Source organism: Gymnogyps californianus, chromosome 10 (assembly GCF_018139145.2).
Source record: "Gymnogyps californianus isolate 813 chromosome 10, ASM1813914v2, whole genome shotgun sequence".
NCBI lineage: Eukaryota > Metazoa > Chordata > Aves > Accipitriformes > Cathartidae > Gymnogyps > Gymnogyps californianus.
Window position 1 is genome coordinate 17,812,203 of NC_059480.1, and position 15,696 is coordinate 17,827,898.

Below are 15,696 nucleotides of genomic sequence, written 5' to 3' on the forward strand. Positions count from 1 at the left end.
GCTGTGGAAGTGTCCAGAGTGGCTCTGGACAGCATCCGTGGAGAGCCAGTCCTGGGAACGACTGTCCCCATGCAAAAGGGGACTGAGGCCAAGCCACCCGTGGGTGCTGCCAGTGCACTGAGAGGTGCCCCCACAGCACCAGGCAGAGGTCTGTCCCCACCAGTGGCACACGTCCCAGCTGCTCAACCAGTGCCAGGGACAAAAGCATCTTCCTCAGTCACTGGCAAACTGACTGATGCCAATGAGTTGGTGCAGCTGGGTGATGCTGCAGAGGGGACGCCAGGGACAGCGTGGACCACAGTACCATCACTCCTCCAGGACGAGCACAGCACAAGGACGTCACCCCCCAGCATCAGCAAGAGCTCTGCTGAGCCGCATGCAACCGCCATGCTACTGTCCCAGGAGGTCATGCCAGGGCTGGACAAGGCCACCTCACCTCCAGCCACAGCAGCCAGCATCTCTCGGGACACGGACAGCCCTGTGAAGCCGGCAGCAGCCTCAGCCAGCTCTGCTGCTGGCCTCCCCGGGGGTCCCCCCCATGCAGCCACAGAGGGAGCCAGCACAGCAGCCCCACTGTCTGCAGATCCCCCAAGCACATCCTCAGCAAAGGTCACCTTTTCTTCTGCCACCATTGGCATCAGCAAGGCTACAGAGCCAGGGACATATGCCTTATCCAACGCCGGCCACAAAGCATCGCAGGACCCCCCTGTGCCCCTGGCTCAGCCGCCTCCAGCCCTTTCGCCCCCGCTCCCCGGTGGTGCTGTGCCGGGTGCAGGAGAGACGCTTCCCCCCAGCCGCAGCACGGCCCCCGGCACTGCTGGAGATGGGCTGCCTGGAGCCAACACTGTCACCCACCCCCAGGCCACTGCACTAGCTCTGGGCACACCGGCTGTGGTGACGGATGTCACAGCTGCAAAGCACGTCCCCACCACGTCATTCCCAGCTCTGGGAAGCACCAGTGCTGAGCTGGTGTCCGTCAGGAGTGGGTCCAGCGCCAGAGCCACAGCAGGCACCGCTTCCCCGGAGACCAAGGCCACCCCAGTGGGGCTCAGCATGAGGCTGTCCCCCCACGCAGCTCCCAACAGCCCTGGTGGTCCCACTCCGGGGCCCTCTGCACGCTCCATGGGGTCTCTGCTCCCCCAGACCCTCTCAGCAGGCCCTGGGGCCACCACGGCAGAGGTGGCTGCAGGCGGATCCCCTCCAGCTAGACCCAGCGTGGCCATGTCCTTGTCCCTCATGGGTGCTGGTGGAGCGAAGCCAGACGGGGCCCCTCAAGCTGCTGCTGCACCAACATCTTCCCTTGGTGCGTATGGCGTCGGGACTGGGCCAGCTGCCCATCCATCCTCCCTCATTAGCAACACTGCAATTAGTGAAGCAGGGATGGGAACAGCACCGCTGGCCAGTGGCAATGCCACCACAATGCTGTGGGACACTGGAGCCACCTTGGCTGTGTCTGATGCATCTCCCAGCCGCAGCCAGCCTGGTCCCTCTGCAGGCTCAGCACTCACGGGAACTGGTGTCACCTCTGGACCTGCAGCAGCCCCACCACTCCAGGCTGGGCCCCAACGTGGGGCAGCTCCGGGGACAGAGACGTGGTCACCCAGCACTGCGCCAGGCACAGGCACAGCTGTGCCAGGCACACCAGGGATACCCAGAGCAGCCAGCGTCTCCATGGCATCGCAAGCAGGCATCCTCCCTCTCCTGGAAGGCAGTGCCACTGCAGGGATGGCTCTGGGGGTGTCACCATCCAGCATCCCCCAAGAGACGGCAGCAGGCATGTCCCCACTGTCCCTGGCCACCCCGCTGCCAGCAATGGGTGCTTCAGGTGACCCCCGCCCCGATGGCAGCACCGCAGGGCGAGTAGTGGAGATGGCGTCCCTGGAGGTGGGCACAGAGGAGAACCTAGGTGCCAGTGCAGTGGGGCCAGCTCCCAGCCACGCGATCGTCACCACCGGGCCATCACCAGTGCCACCTGCCCAAGGGACAGATGCTCCCGAAAGCAGGCCCTCAGCGGATCTGCCTCTCCTGGCTCCCAGGGGCGGTGGCTCGGCCCCGCCGGCCATGGCTAACCCCAGCCCAGCGCTGGCCACAGCCAGCCCCTTCCCCAACGCCGCCACTGGCAAGACGCCCCAGCCTGTGACACCACCGCCCCCTGAAAACACAGCTGTGGAGGGAGGTGCGGGCAGGTCCCAGCCAGCAGGAGATGGCAGCACCACACAGGCAGCTCCAGGCTCAACCCCAGCTGAAAACATAAGGGTGAGTGCCGCGACAGGTACCCCCCACAGCGGTGACACCACCCTGGGGACAGTCCCGCCAGCGTCACCCCCCACCACAGCCAGCGTCACTGCTCAGCCAAGCGTGGCCGCATCGGACCACAGCTATCGCACTGCTGAGCCCACCACGGACACGGGCATGGACTTGGACATGGCTTCTCCTACCACGGGGAATAGGGCTGCGGGGCTTCCCCTGGGGTTGCCCACTCCTATGGCGGGGGTGGCTGAGCCAGGCACCGGTGATGCCACCCCATCGGCACGCTCTGCCCTGGGCAGCAAAAGCCCTACGGCAGTGGCCATCGTGGGCACGGTGTCACCCAGAGCTCCGGAGGCAGTTACAGCACCTTCCCCTGGCCTCACTCACAGCACTGCTGAGCCAGATGTCAGTGTGTCCCCTCCTGTCCCCGGGAACACCCATCCAGTGGTGGTGGCACCCTCTGTCACCCCCAGCATCACTGTCACTGGTCCAGCAGCAGGAGCAGGTGATGCCAGTCTTGACAGGGTCCCAACACCCCCCTCTGCTGTCCCCAGCAGTGCCTCCGCTCCACGCAGCCCCCGTGTCACCCCAAGGCCATCCCCTGAGGCCACTGATAGCACCCAAGACCCAGCCTCAAGGGGTCTCAGCCCAGTTGCTGAGGACAAGCCCATGGCCAGGGTCTCCTCGCTGGCTGTTGGCCACACACACGCATGGGAGACTACAGCCGCGTCCTGGTCAGGTGCTGGGGGTACCACTGCCCAGGCGGACACCACCCCCTCTGAGAGTGGTGCCGAGGGTGCAGCACCCCCAGCCGGCACCAACAGCACCCATGTGCCTGTCTCCAACACCGCTGGCACAAGCCCGGTCACCACACCAGCTGCCAGCATGTTACCCAGCAACACCATCCCGCCAGCCACCTCAGCCAGCGGGGAGACCTTCGCGGTGACTGGGGCCACCGCAGCCATGCCATCTGCCATGGCAAAGGCCACCAGCACCAGCAGTGCCCTGTCCCTTGCTGTAACGCACGATGAAGCAGGCGGAGGCAGGCGACCTGTCCTATCCCCAGCAGCACGTACCCCCTTGGTGGAGACAACTGCTGGGTCCTGGGGTGTCCTTGGTCCCAGCCCTGCAGTCGCGGTGCCTGGTTCACCCCTCCCCAGCCCGCACAGCCCAGCGGAGGAGCCAGCAACAGCCCCCTCGTCCCTGCTTGGTGGTGGTGCAACCGGGGAGCCGACAGCCGGACAGACCCACCCTGAGCCAGCAACAGTCTCCACTTCTCCCATGGCCGTCAGCAACCATGCCATGGGACAGGCAGCAAGCCTGTCACCTCCCGGCTTCCGGACACCTCTAGGGGCACCTGCCTGGGCGGAGAAAACAGCCACCACTGCAGGCAGCACCGTGGCCATCGCTGCAGGGAGCACCACAGCCATCACTGCAGGCAGCACCACGGCCATCGCTGCAGGCAGCACCATGGCCATCACTGCAGGGAGCACCACGGCCATCGCTGCAGGCAGCACCGTGGCCATCACTGCAGGGAGCACCGCGGCCATCGCTGCAGGCAGCACCGTGGCCGTCGCTGCAGGCAGCACCGTGGCTGTTGCACCCACAGCCCCAGTGAGCCCAGCAAAGGAGGCGGGAGGTCTCCCAGCCCCAGGCACCATGGCACCAGCGAGACCACCAGCAACCACCAGCCTTGCCACCGCCCCGGTTCCTGCCTTTGGGACACAGAGGGGACCGGCCACAGCACCAAGCACATCTGCCCACACCACCGCTGGCCACAGAAATCCTGCCCCTGAGTCCCGACCCACCCGCGGGCTTATCAGTAAGTAGATTTTCTTCTTCCCAAAGCAAAGAGCTGGAAGGGGTTGTCAGCCGATGAAGCACTGTAGTAGCTGAGGTTACGGCCCAGCCCAGGGTAACTCATCTGCATTGCACATTGGGCTGCCAGATTCACGGGGAAAAGTGAAATAGGACATCTGAGAGCATTCTATTCCAAGTTAAAAACTGGGTTAAAAATTGGGTTACAAGCCATCAGAGCACTGGTCCGGCTGGGGGGATTACAGGCACAGCATCCCAGCGGCGAGCAGGCGAGTTTGCCCTGGCCGCAGGAAGGATGGAGCAGACATTAATGGGTTTTCACCTTTTTGATTAATCTCCTGCCCGTGTCAGTGCCGGCGGCCTCGCTCTACCCCTTTGGCACAGAGGGAGGGGACCGAGAGTGCGTCCAGAGGACAGTGGATTTTAACTCCCCCCTGTTCAAGCCAGAGATTGGATTCCCCTTTGGGAAGTCGCTGCGGGATGCTCTCTATGTGAGTTCCCCCCTCGCCGAGCACGTAAGGGATGTGCAGCCTCTTTGGTAGAAAAAAACCCATGGAAATGGAGCAGAAACCGAAATTCATCCGAATCTTACTTTTTTTGGAATTTAAAATGGCTGGTTTCTGCTCACCCTTGGAGGCTAAAAGCCATCCCAGGAGCTGCCTGGGATGTCAGCAAATAATGAGTTATTTTGGTTAGTTTACAGATAATGGACAGATCATTTTCCCACCCACGGACAACTACATCCCCTCCAACCCCAACCCACCTCCCTGGGGCTTCAGCGGCCAGGAGGGTTTGCCGATAGTGGCCGCCTTTTGGGACGACGCAGATTTCTCCCAGGGTGTCGGCACCACGTGGTACCAGGTCGGGGCCACCAAAGATGTTGTCCTGGGAGAGGCCAGCTCCCAGCTTGCCCATTTAACCCTCTCTCTTGCCAACCGGTAGGAGTACTCCACCCTCAGCTCTACCCGAGATCCCCTTGTCCATGACGTGGAAGCAAAGATTGAGAAATACCTGAAAACCTCCTACATAGCAAAATGGACCTTGAAGGTGACGTGGGAGAAGGCTCCGGCATACCCGTCCCGGCAGGATGACGCTCAGGTGAGCAGTGGGGGACCCAGGTGACAGAGGAGACTGTCACTAGCAATGGCTGGGGCAGGGCTGGGCTGTTGGTCTCTTGTGGCTTGATGCAGGCATTTCGGGTCTCACCACCTCAGTCTGCGCTGTGGGGAGAGCGGGGGAGGCTTTGGGGGTGCTAAGGGGGTGCCTTGGGTTTCTCCAGACAAACACCTACCAGGCGGTCCTCACCACTGATGGGAACCGTTCCTTCGCCCTGCTGCTCTACCAGGACGGCGGGATGCGGTGGGACTACACCAAGCTGGCTGTGGGCAACGTGCTGATCGGCTTCTCCAGGTGCTGTGCACATGTGTGGCTGTGTTTTGGGACAGCAGGGATTTCTCCCAGCAGTATGTTGGGACAATCAGAGACGTTACCCCCAGGAGAGCCCAGCTCCCACCCTCAGAGTGACCCCATCCCATTTAAGCCCTCTCTCCTGCAAACTGCAGCAGTTCCCACCCCAGCTGCTCTACGGGGAGCGGAGGAGGGTTGTATTGGGAGGGTGACCCCAAACCTCCTCTCTCCACACAGCGGCGACGGCTATGCCCAAAATAACGAGCTGACTCAAAAGCCACGTGCTGTCAAGTACCGACCCGACCAGCACAGCGGCACCGGTACCAGTATGGCACTGGGGGAGCCCTCGGGGCGGGTGGGGATGGAGGGAGCCATGTGCTCCATGCTGGGAGCATGTCCCCAGCACACGTCCCTGCAAGGGATGGGCCAGCAAAGCCACTGGGCAAGGGCTGGCCACTGAGAGCAGAGCAGAGCAGAGCACGGGTGTCCCGTGTTCTCCTGTGGCTTGCCACGGCCACGCCGGCTCTAGAGGGAGCCTTGAGACCTCGTGTGAGGTCAATGGCCGGGGACAGTTGTCCCATGGGATCCCCCTCAGCACAAGGCGAGACCCTGGCCGAGCTGTGCTGTTCTCTGGTTGCTCCCCCAGACGTGCGCGGGCTGTGGATATACAGGCTGGACAGTCGCTCCCGGGTGAACTACAGGCTACGGTGCCTGGCGTGGCTGGATGCAGAGCCAGCGCCGGCCTCCTGGAACAGCCAGCTGCTGCCGTGCCCCTGCTCCCAGCCCCAGGCAGAGCTGGACCCCCGCTACCGCCAGAGCAGAGGTGCCAAGCACGGCCCCCCAGGGCCAGCCGTGGGGTGGGGGAACAGCAGGGGTTCCCCTCCTGCTCTGGGGGTGGCTGTGATCCCCCCACACCATTTCAGGCCTGGCAGACGCCTCTGTGAGGATGCTGCGCACTGCATCCCCAGCCCGGCCGGAGCCGGAGTGCGGTGTCTGTACCAAGATGGGAGCTTGCTCGAAGGCTGGCAGGAGAGAGCATGGAGCCTCCCCATCCACCCCGCTGCTGGTAAGCAGGCACCGGTGCTCCCTTGCCCTAAAACACCCCGAGCACTGAGTGGTCTGCAGGCGCAGCGGGGACCCTGACACCCTCCAGCACCCCGCCGCTTTCCTCCGCAGATGGGGAGCTGGAGGCATTCGACTGGTGCTGCCGGCGCGTGGGGAAGCCCCTGTTCTGCGCCAGGTTTGCTGACAAAAGACCAAGGGTCGGCTGCGAGGGATACATGCCGCCCACCCCCGGTGAGTCCCCAGGGCTCTACCTCCTCTGTGCCAGGGCAGTGAGCGGGTGGCATGGCCATATGCAGACCCCATGCATTAGCCACACTTTGCAGCATCCCGGTGGGGATTGTTGAGCCCAGCGCAGCACCGGGGGCTGCTCTCCTCTGTGCAATGACACCAGCATTTGCTTTTCTTCCTCCCCCCAAAACGGCTCCGTCTCGTTTGGACCCCAGCTGGTGCCTTCGGGGACCCCCACATCACCACCCTGGATGGAGTCACCTACACCTTCAATGGGCTTGGGGACTTTGTCCTGCTGCTGGCCAGTGATGCCCAGACCAGCTTCGTGCTGCACGGGCGCACGGCCCGGACCGGCATGGCCCAGGCCACCAACTTCGTGGCCTTCGCTGCCCAGTACATCTCTGCCACCACCACAACAGTGAGTAGGAGCGACCTGGGTATCAATTTGAGCTTCTAACGGGGGAGACCCCTCTGGCAGGTTGGGCATCGCCTCTGCATCACCTACAAGTGGCTGGGACCCGAGGAGCATCCCTTCTCCTCTTCCTGCCGCCTCCCACGACCCCAACAAAGTGCTAATAGTGGTGGGTTGGACTAAGACTAATGAGACACAGCTCTAACACCTCTTGCAAGCTGGCCAGCAAGGGCCTGGAGCACTGCAGGAACACAGTCTGCTCCACCTTCTTCATTGCACACCCTTTGCCCTGATCACCAGTCTCCTCCAGACATGTTGGCACAAGCGCGTGCTCTTCCTTGTTTTGCAGAATTGCTCCCCACACCTGTTTCAGTAAGCAAAATCTCCTGGTGTCACCAGAAGCAGCCATTGAGCAGCATGAGGAGGGGGCTCAGAGCCTGGAGCCCACCAGCACAGCTCCCCATGCTGCCACAGTCAGCCGAGCAGCGGTGGTGGCCTGTGTGTGCCCCATGCCAGCAGTGATGGGGACAGCTTGCTGTCCTCTTCTGTGCAACCATCAAAGCTGTTTTATCGTGTGTTTGCTGGGGTGAAGAGCAGGCCAACATGGCCCCCAGGGCTGAGCCTCTCTGCCAGGGCTGGAGGAGGACAGGGTTTAGCTCGAGTGTCCCCAGCATGGGGGGACAGCAGGAAGGGACGAGCAGAGGGGCTGACTGGGACATCCGCCGTGATTTGCAGGTTGAGTGGACCTTGGGGAGCCAGGGTGACATCCAAGTCCTCCTGAATGACGAAACCATCCAGTTTTTCTATTCCCAAGGTGAGCAGGATGTGCTGTTAAATGTTAAATGTATCTGGGGGGCGAGGGCTGTCCCCATCCCACGGGGACCAGCCCTGCCCAGCGCGAGGGCAGCCATCCTGAGCTCCATCAAACATCTGCCACCTGCACCCTGTCTCTGACTCGGCCAGGGTAGATGAAGAGTGCTCCCCTCCCCAAATTCAGGGGCATAGTTTCAGACCCCAGCCTATTGTGGACTCTCCCTCTGTGCTCTCCTTCTCTTGCAGACATGGGTGCCAAGGTGTACTACAGCCCCGGTGTCCTGCTGGTCAATGCCTCCTCTGTCACGGCCATCTTTGATGGGGCCATCGCTGTCTCCATCTCGGCCACCTCCAGGATCCTCAGCGTGGTCTGCAGCCTGCCCGATCAGTACCGCAACAGCACCAAGGGCCTCCTGGGTGAGGACTTCTGGCACCGCTGCAGAGCCAGGGTGCAAAGCCCCCTTCCCACCCTAAAGCAGGCTGGAAAACACTGGGGGAACATGCTTGTGAGGGCTGGGACCCCTGGGTCTAAACTAAACACTGGCCAGCACCAGAAAGGAGGTCAACCCTGGCGTGGGGGACTCCAGTCCTCTGGTGATGCTCCACCAGGTGTGTGGGACCACGACCCCGCAGATGACTTCCAGATGCCGAACGGTACCAGCATCCCTGTGAACAGCAGCGAGGAGGAGATCTACAGCTATGGGATGACCTGTAAGTCCAGGCTCAGGATCCACCTTGATGATCCTCCCATTCCTGCACCTTCTGGCCATGCTTTGGCTGAAGATATTTAGACACTTGCCTGAGCAAAAGCGATGCCAGGGAAGCCCTTTGGTCTCCTCACTGCTCTGTGGAAATGAGCCCTAAAATATAACAAAGCTTAAAAACCCAAGGCCGTACCCATGATGTGCTCTCTTGCAGGGGCTGTTGGAGAGCACAGCCTGTTTGCTCAGCCTCTGGACTCACCGGTAATGAACTTCACACCCATCTTTTTGTCTCGGCTGCGGCAGGAGAATGAAAGCCAGTACCAGCTGGCAGCCTCACAGTGCCATGACAGCAAGGAGTGCATCTACGATTCGCTGAGCACAGGGGACGTGGCCCTGGGCCTGGCCACCCAGAGCCTTGCAGCTGACTTCCAGCAGAAGAAGACAGTACTCAGTAAGTGGAGCAGATCCTCACCTCCAAGAGGTCACAGCTTGGATAACCGGGCAGTGCCCTTCTCCCTCCCTGGGCTCTCTTACTCCATGTGAGGCAGGAGAGAAGTCACCAAGGTCTCGGAGTTGCATTGCCCGGCTGGCTGGTCTTCAAGCCTGGGAGATGCCACCAGCAGGATAGCTGCCACCAAAGTCTCTGAGTTGCATTGCCCAGCTGGCTGGTCTCCAAGCCACCATGCTGTGCAACACGAGGGTCTCGTTGGTGGGCAGTCATGGCAGCATCTGCCTGGGGTCCCATCCTCACCAGGAGGGACTCAGAGCCAAGGGGTGCCAAGGCCATGTAGCAATCAACCAGTTGTGTGCTGGGCTGCTCTTTCCTCAGACACCTTCCCTCCCGTCATCACCGGTGACGCGTCACTCACGGCCTTCAGGACAGAAAGGGTCAGGAGGCAGTACCATGCCGTGGGGGTGGGTGCACGCTTTGTCCCCCACCTCTCACCAGAGCTCAACATATCAGGTAAGGAAGGAGAGATGGGGCAGCTGGGACGGGATGGGGGGACACCGGCCACCCAGCCCCTTTCCTCTGCCACTTCCTCTAACTCCCACCTCTCGCCCCGGCAGAGAGTGGCACCCTGACGTGGGAGCCCCGTGGGACTGCCCCGCTCACCATCAACCTGGAGGCTGTCGGGTCCAACAACCTCTCTGCCCTGCTCCAACTCCACTTCACCCTTTGCAGCTGCAGCAGGAGCCAGGAGTGCGACTACAGCGACACTGTCACCCTTGGGGGGTCCTCCCTGCAGGTAGTGTGCCAGAAAGCTCTTCTCCGGTGCCACACCATGCCTGTCCCCATGCCAGCCGCGCCGGCTGTCTTCTCTGTCCACCTAATGTCCCCTAATGTCCCCTCATGTCCCCTAAGCCAGTGTCACTGTCCCCTTCCCAGCTGGCAGGCTGCAGGTGCAAGGGCGGCTACTCGGGTCCCTTCTGCCAGGACCCTCCGGACCCCTGTGCCCAGGGATGCTTCCCCGGCGTGGGCTGCAACTCGCACGCCGGCTGCGGCCCCTGCCCAGCTGGCCTGACGGGCGACGGGCGGCACTGCTCAGGTGACGAGGGCTCGCCATAGCCACCGCAAACCTGGGGTGCCCGCGGGACCCCAGCCGAGGTATTCCTCCCAGTGCCATGCTGCATTGCCTTGGCAGATATCGACGAGTGTGCGCAGGGGATGGCGTGCCCAGGGAACGCCACCTGCACCAACACGGTGGGCAGCTATGCCTGCTCCTGCCCGGACAGCGAGGAGGGTGAGTACGGGCACCCTGGTGGGCATAGTCCTCGTCCCCATCACCCCTCGGGTCTTGGTGGAAGAGGGCTTCCATGGGACCCAAACTGGCTGGATAGGAGGGGGAGCCGGCTGAGCTCTGCACCCAAGCCCTTGCTGTCCTTAACAGAAAGGACCAGAGTCCAGCTGCCCCTCATGCTCCCAGGCTGCAGATCTCACTAATCTGCCAGGAAGGGAAACTTTCCCTGTGCAATTTTTCTCTTTGAGAAAAAAAAATCTCATCCCATCAAAGTTCAAATGTACATGCGGAGGCTGGGGGCTAAAATCAAATCCTGTTTTCAGATGGCTGTGGTGGGGTTAGGGTGATCGTTTTTGCTCCTGTTCTAATGCAGCAGGCTGGGACTTCACAAGGGCAAAAGGCTCCAGCTGGGAGGAGGGGGCGCAGGGCTTTTCCTTGAGGATCTGAATTTATGCTAAAAGTCCTAATGCATAAAAAAAAAAAACCCAGACTTGGAAGAAAGGCATTACAGAGCGGCTGGGGATGGATCAGTGCACTGGGGCTCTCCCCCTGCAGCCAGACTCGTGCCTCCACCTGACCTGGGCTCCCCGTCCCATAGGCGAGGGGCCAGGCTGTGGCTTAGCCTGCGGCTCCCACTCCTGCCCTGAGGGATACTGCAGCAACGGGGGACACTGCCACCTGCACCCCATCACCTGCACCCCCATCTGTGCCTGCCCCCCGGCTTTCACCGACCAGCGCTGCCTGGTGGCAGGGGGGGATTTTCGGCCGCTGCCCAACGCAGGTGCGTGCCTGTGCCTGGTGGCAGGTGAACCCCAACCCCACTTGCCCCAGTCCTGGGATGCCAGAGCCAATGCTGTGGCTTCCCTCGGCAGATCTCCCCCGGAGAAGCATCAGGCTGCGGATCAGGACACTGCGAAACGCCACTGCTGGGGAAGTCAACAGCACCGTACGTCGCCGGAGGGGATGGGCTCGGGGAGCGGGACACACTGGCACACCGGGCAGCATGGCAGCTTGGGGTACCCGTACCTCCGTGTGCCCCCTTCCCATGGGATCCCCAGGAATCCAGTGGATCTGCAGGGCCGGAGGGAGGCAGTGCCAGCTGCGTGATGCTGGCTGTGGCTGTGGCCATGTGCCAGGTCCCCGGCGCATGAACAAAAGGCCAGCGCAGCCCTTGGGGTTTGGCCACAGTGCCCGCGTTGACCTTCAACCTCTCCCCACGCCAGTGGGCTCCTGCCCTCCCCTAATGCCCTCCCGCTCCTCCCGCCACAGGTCTCAGCCATCCTGGGCTCCCTGGAGGTAAAGGCTTTCCAGAGCAACACCAACATCACCCAGACGTGAGTCAGCTGTGGAGTGGCCCTGTGCCCACCCCAGGGAGCCAGTGGGGCAGGGCTGGGCATGGGGCCACAGGGTTTGGGACACAAAGGGCATTGTCCCCCACCCCAGAGTCTGTTTTTCCAGCCCTGATGCTGATGAACATGGAGACACATGCGCCATGGCACCTTCCATCTCCTGCCTCATCCCTTCTTTACCACCCCCCAAATGGGGAAACTGAGGCACGGTAAGGCTCAGTCGCTCTGTGATGCAGCAGCGGCTCCACCAGCAGCCCCGTCTTTTTCCTGCAGGACAGACAGTGATGGCTTCACCTTCGCGGTGGTGTCTGAGTTCGCCTATGACAGCCGCGGCACCGTCATCCGCTTCCTGAACGAGGAGCTGCCGGGGGCCATCACCAGTGCCTTCAACGGGCGGCGGGGGCGGCGGGAGGTGGGCGCGCACCTCCTCTTCCAGCGCCTGCACCGGGACAACATCACCGACCTGGTGAAGCGTGAGTTGCTCCCAGTGCCAAGCTGGGTAGCCCAGGAGGAGCACCCCGCTGTCCCCATTGTCCCCATCACCCTGCGTGCCCTGGGGTTTGGGTAACGCCCGCAGGGGAGGCAGGTGGGCGGCAGTCCCCACTCCAGGCATGGATCCAGCTCAGGGAGACCTGGAAAAGCATCAAGGGGTGATGCTGCTGTGTGGCCAAACCTGTGCCTTCCCTCCCCAGTGACAGTGGCTGAGCTGAGGCGCTATTTCCCCTGCGGTCTGTACGGCTACAAAGGCTACCAGCTCCACTACGTGGGGACCGTTGGCTTCGTCTGCATCTCCCCTTGCAAGACAGGCTACTGCCAGCATGGCGGCCGGTGCCAGCACCTGCCCGAGGGGCCCATGTGCAGGTAGCAGCAGTGCCAGGGGCGGACAAGGCCACCCAGCACTGCCACTTCTCCCCACGGCATCACTGTTCCTCCCTCCCCGTCCGCAGCTGCCTCCCCTTCCCCATCTTCTCCCCCACCGGTGCCCGGTGCGAGCGGGTGGCCATCAGCCTCGCTGCCTTCCTTGGCATCTTGCTGGGAGCCCTGGCTCTGCTCTGCCTCCTGCTCACCGCTGCCTGCCTGGCCTTGCGCCTCTGCCGCCGACACCGCCATCAGCACCGGGGGTGAGCCATGGGCTGGATCCATGCAGGGGTGGGTGCAGTGGGTGCGGCAGGGAAGGCAGTTGGGTGTCAGGAAGAAAAACTGGCGGAAAATCCATCTCTGGAAGATCCACCACTGGTGAGACCCGTCTGGCCCAGGCAGGGGAAGCCTGCTGTGGGGCCGGGGCTGGGCTGGGTGATCTTTTAGCATCTTCCAGCCCCTTTCCCAGTCATCTGCTGCTCAGGGGTGCGATAACGTCAGTGGGTTGAACATTAGCTTCCCTTTTTCCCCCATGTCAGGGAATATTTGCATTTCTTCCTCATCCCACCCAGTGCTCGGTTACAGATGGGCTTTCTATTTAATTTTAATTTGAATACCATCCAAATGATTTCCACTGCAATTCATGTTGGTCTGGAAAGAGTTGGTCTGGAGCAAGAAAAAGGCAGTTGCAGGATTAGACCTTGCTCTCTTGCAGAGCAGGGAGTTAGCAGATGGCTGACGAGGTGCAAGGCTGGGGTGGAAGCGCCAGCATCTCCTTCCCTCCTCCCCAGCCCTTGGTCCCGGCGTGGCATCCACGCTCGGGGGAACCTCAGTGCCCCAAGCCCCCCGCACCAGTCAGAGCTGTGTCCTGCCCCTGCTGCCGGCTCCCTGCCGGCCCTGGAGCCGGGGCTCTCTGGGAAGCACCTCTGTTCATTTGCCCTTGTGGCAAGGCAAGAAATTGTGTGTGCACAACACCTGGGGCTTTTCCTCCTCTCATAGCCCCATCTCGCCCCCACACTCAGTCACTGCTCCCCTCTGCCATCTGACCTGGGCACCAGGACCAGGCAGGGGCTCTCCCAACTGCCCCTGACATGTCGTCCCCTTTCTGCTCCCCCCCTCCCAGGGCCAAGGAGACCTTCTGGAGGCCACGGCCCTTCTACTGTGAGTACATCCCTGCAAACCCCACCCCACCCCAGCTCTGCTTCACCCCAGTCTTCTTCAAACTTCGCTTATCTATCTTCCCTGCTCCAGCTCTGACGATGGCAGGAGAGCGAGCGGAGCCCACCCGCTCCTACTCCTCGGAAAGGCATTGGGAACCGCAGCTCCAGGCCATCGACCCCTCAGTCCAGGTCTGCCTGGGTGTTATTGTCCCCGTGGGGGGTCAGGGTGGAGGGCTGTGGGCTGAGGACCGATGTCCTGGCCCTGTGCCTCAACGATGCTTGGGAGCTGTGCCTCATCCCGGAGCATCAGGGATGTTTTGGCTGGCATTGGGGTCTGCGCCACTGTCTGAGCTCGTAGCAAAGAGCAGAGCCTGTGCAGCACCGACAGCACGGTGTGGCCTGTCCCTCCTTTACAGATAAGGATCCAGAGACCCCACGTCAGGCCTCCAAGCCAGCCCCCCAGCAGCCCTAGCCTGCCACCGGTCCTGCCCCGGCACCTCCAGGCTCATGGAGGAACCAGCCACTGCTGCCGGCCCTGCCACCCACTCTCGGGGTCTCCAGCAACAGCGTCTGCATGAAGGCAGAGGACGGGCAGCTGCCTTTTCGGGTCTGGTCTTTGTGGGAGGATTGACTCTGGAGGAGGTGCTTTTTTTGAATGAAAAATGTGGTTTTATGTTGGGTGGCCAAAGCGAGAGGATTTCACCTTCCCCTGAGGACCTGCAGAGGCAACCGGGATAGTCCTTGAGCGTGTCTGCACTGGGGTATGCCCTAGTGCAATGTAACTGGACCCGGCAGAGCCGCTGATAGCAGACTCAGGTTGGGCAATGCAGCAATAATAACCTGTTAGGAACAAAATAGAATAAACCAAAAATTATGGCATACTGCTGAGTAAGTTGCCTGCACCCCATGGTGCCCGTGCGCCAGCCCTGCTTCATCGAGCTTTCTAGTCCCTGCTTTCTGCTTGACCCATCCACAGGGCCAAAGAGAAGATGGATGTAGCTTTTTTTGTTGCTCCATCCCCTCATTCCCCCTGCAAAGCCACAAGTCTCCCTCACTGCTCTCCCCAGGCATCACTCACAGTGGCTCAGATCACACAGGTTGGGCTGTGGTCCCCTCAAACACCCCACAGCCCTTTGCCCCTCCTGAGGGAAGATGCTGCGCCCAAGGAGAGTGCCAGCAGACCCCGGCAGACCCCAGCTCCAGTCCCGCTGCCCCAGAGCCCGGCTCTGCTGCAGCCCAGATGCTCACGTCCCCAGCACCAGCTTGGAGGGCAGCAGCATCCTGCAATGCCACTGTCCCCGGCCTGCCCCCATCACCACCTCCCACCCCGGTTCAGCAGAGAATGTGGCTGCCGCAGGATCAGTGATGCTCAGACTCCTCGAAGGCTTTATTGAACAAACAAGATTTGACAAGGATTTTTTTTAAGAAAGGCAGATGCTCTCTTACACACAAAAACTTATTTTTCTCCCAGCAGTTTTGATCATGGGGTTGAATTTTGCCCTCACACACCCAGCAGAGGCATCAAGCAGACTTGATCTGGAGAATCACCCCTTCTCCTGGGCACAGGGCCTAGGGACCTCCCGGGAAGGGATGGCTGGGGGACAGAAGTGGGGGACAAGACAGGACCAGCTCACGGGGCGAGCCTGGTGCACCACGGCACTTGGCTCGGCCACAGTCAACCCACGCAAGGTACAAAAACCCGTTCCCTGGGTGCCGGGGTGCCAACCTCACCCCGCAGCGTGGGAGGCACAGCAGGATGCAGGGAGGACAGGGGGTGGTGGACACGGTGTGGGGGTACCTGCCCACCTCCCCACCAGCAAGGAAGTGCCCATGGGCACCTGCTCAGCTGCAGCTGGGGAAGGGCGACGAAAGCAACTGACTCCTTGGGACAGG

At 61.7% G+C, this 15,696-nt stretch overlaps 1 protein-coding gene across 1 annotated transcript; it reads left to right on the forward strand.

Annotated features, from left to right (window-relative positions):
• The first annotated feature begins 1,869 nt into the window (after nucleotides 1-1,869).
• Nucleotides 1,870-14,381, forward strand: MUC4 (mucin 4, cell surface associated). Its single transcript, XM_050902660.1, is given in 28 exon segments — nucleotides 1,870-4,072; nucleotides 4,420-4,559; nucleotides 4,765-4,929; nucleotides 5,011-5,166; nucleotides 5,348-5,478; nucleotides 5,713-5,801; nucleotides 6,122-6,298; nucleotides 6,399-6,434; nucleotides 6,437-6,541; nucleotides 6,652-6,771; nucleotides 6,984-7,186; nucleotides 7,916-7,994; nucleotides 8,240-8,410; nucleotides 8,603-8,704; nucleotides 8,912-9,148; nucleotides 9,527-9,661; nucleotides 9,766-9,944; nucleotides 10,085-10,244; nucleotides 10,341-10,439; nucleotides 11,035-11,217; nucleotides 11,309-11,382; nucleotides 11,706-11,770; nucleotides 12,059-12,258; nucleotides 12,478-12,646; nucleotides 12,733-12,906; nucleotides 13,767-13,804; nucleotides 13,895-13,992; nucleotides 14,220-14,381. Coding segments are annotated over 28 exon segments (5,850 nt in total).
• The last annotated feature ends 1,315 nt before the right edge of the window (nucleotides 14,382-15,696 follow it).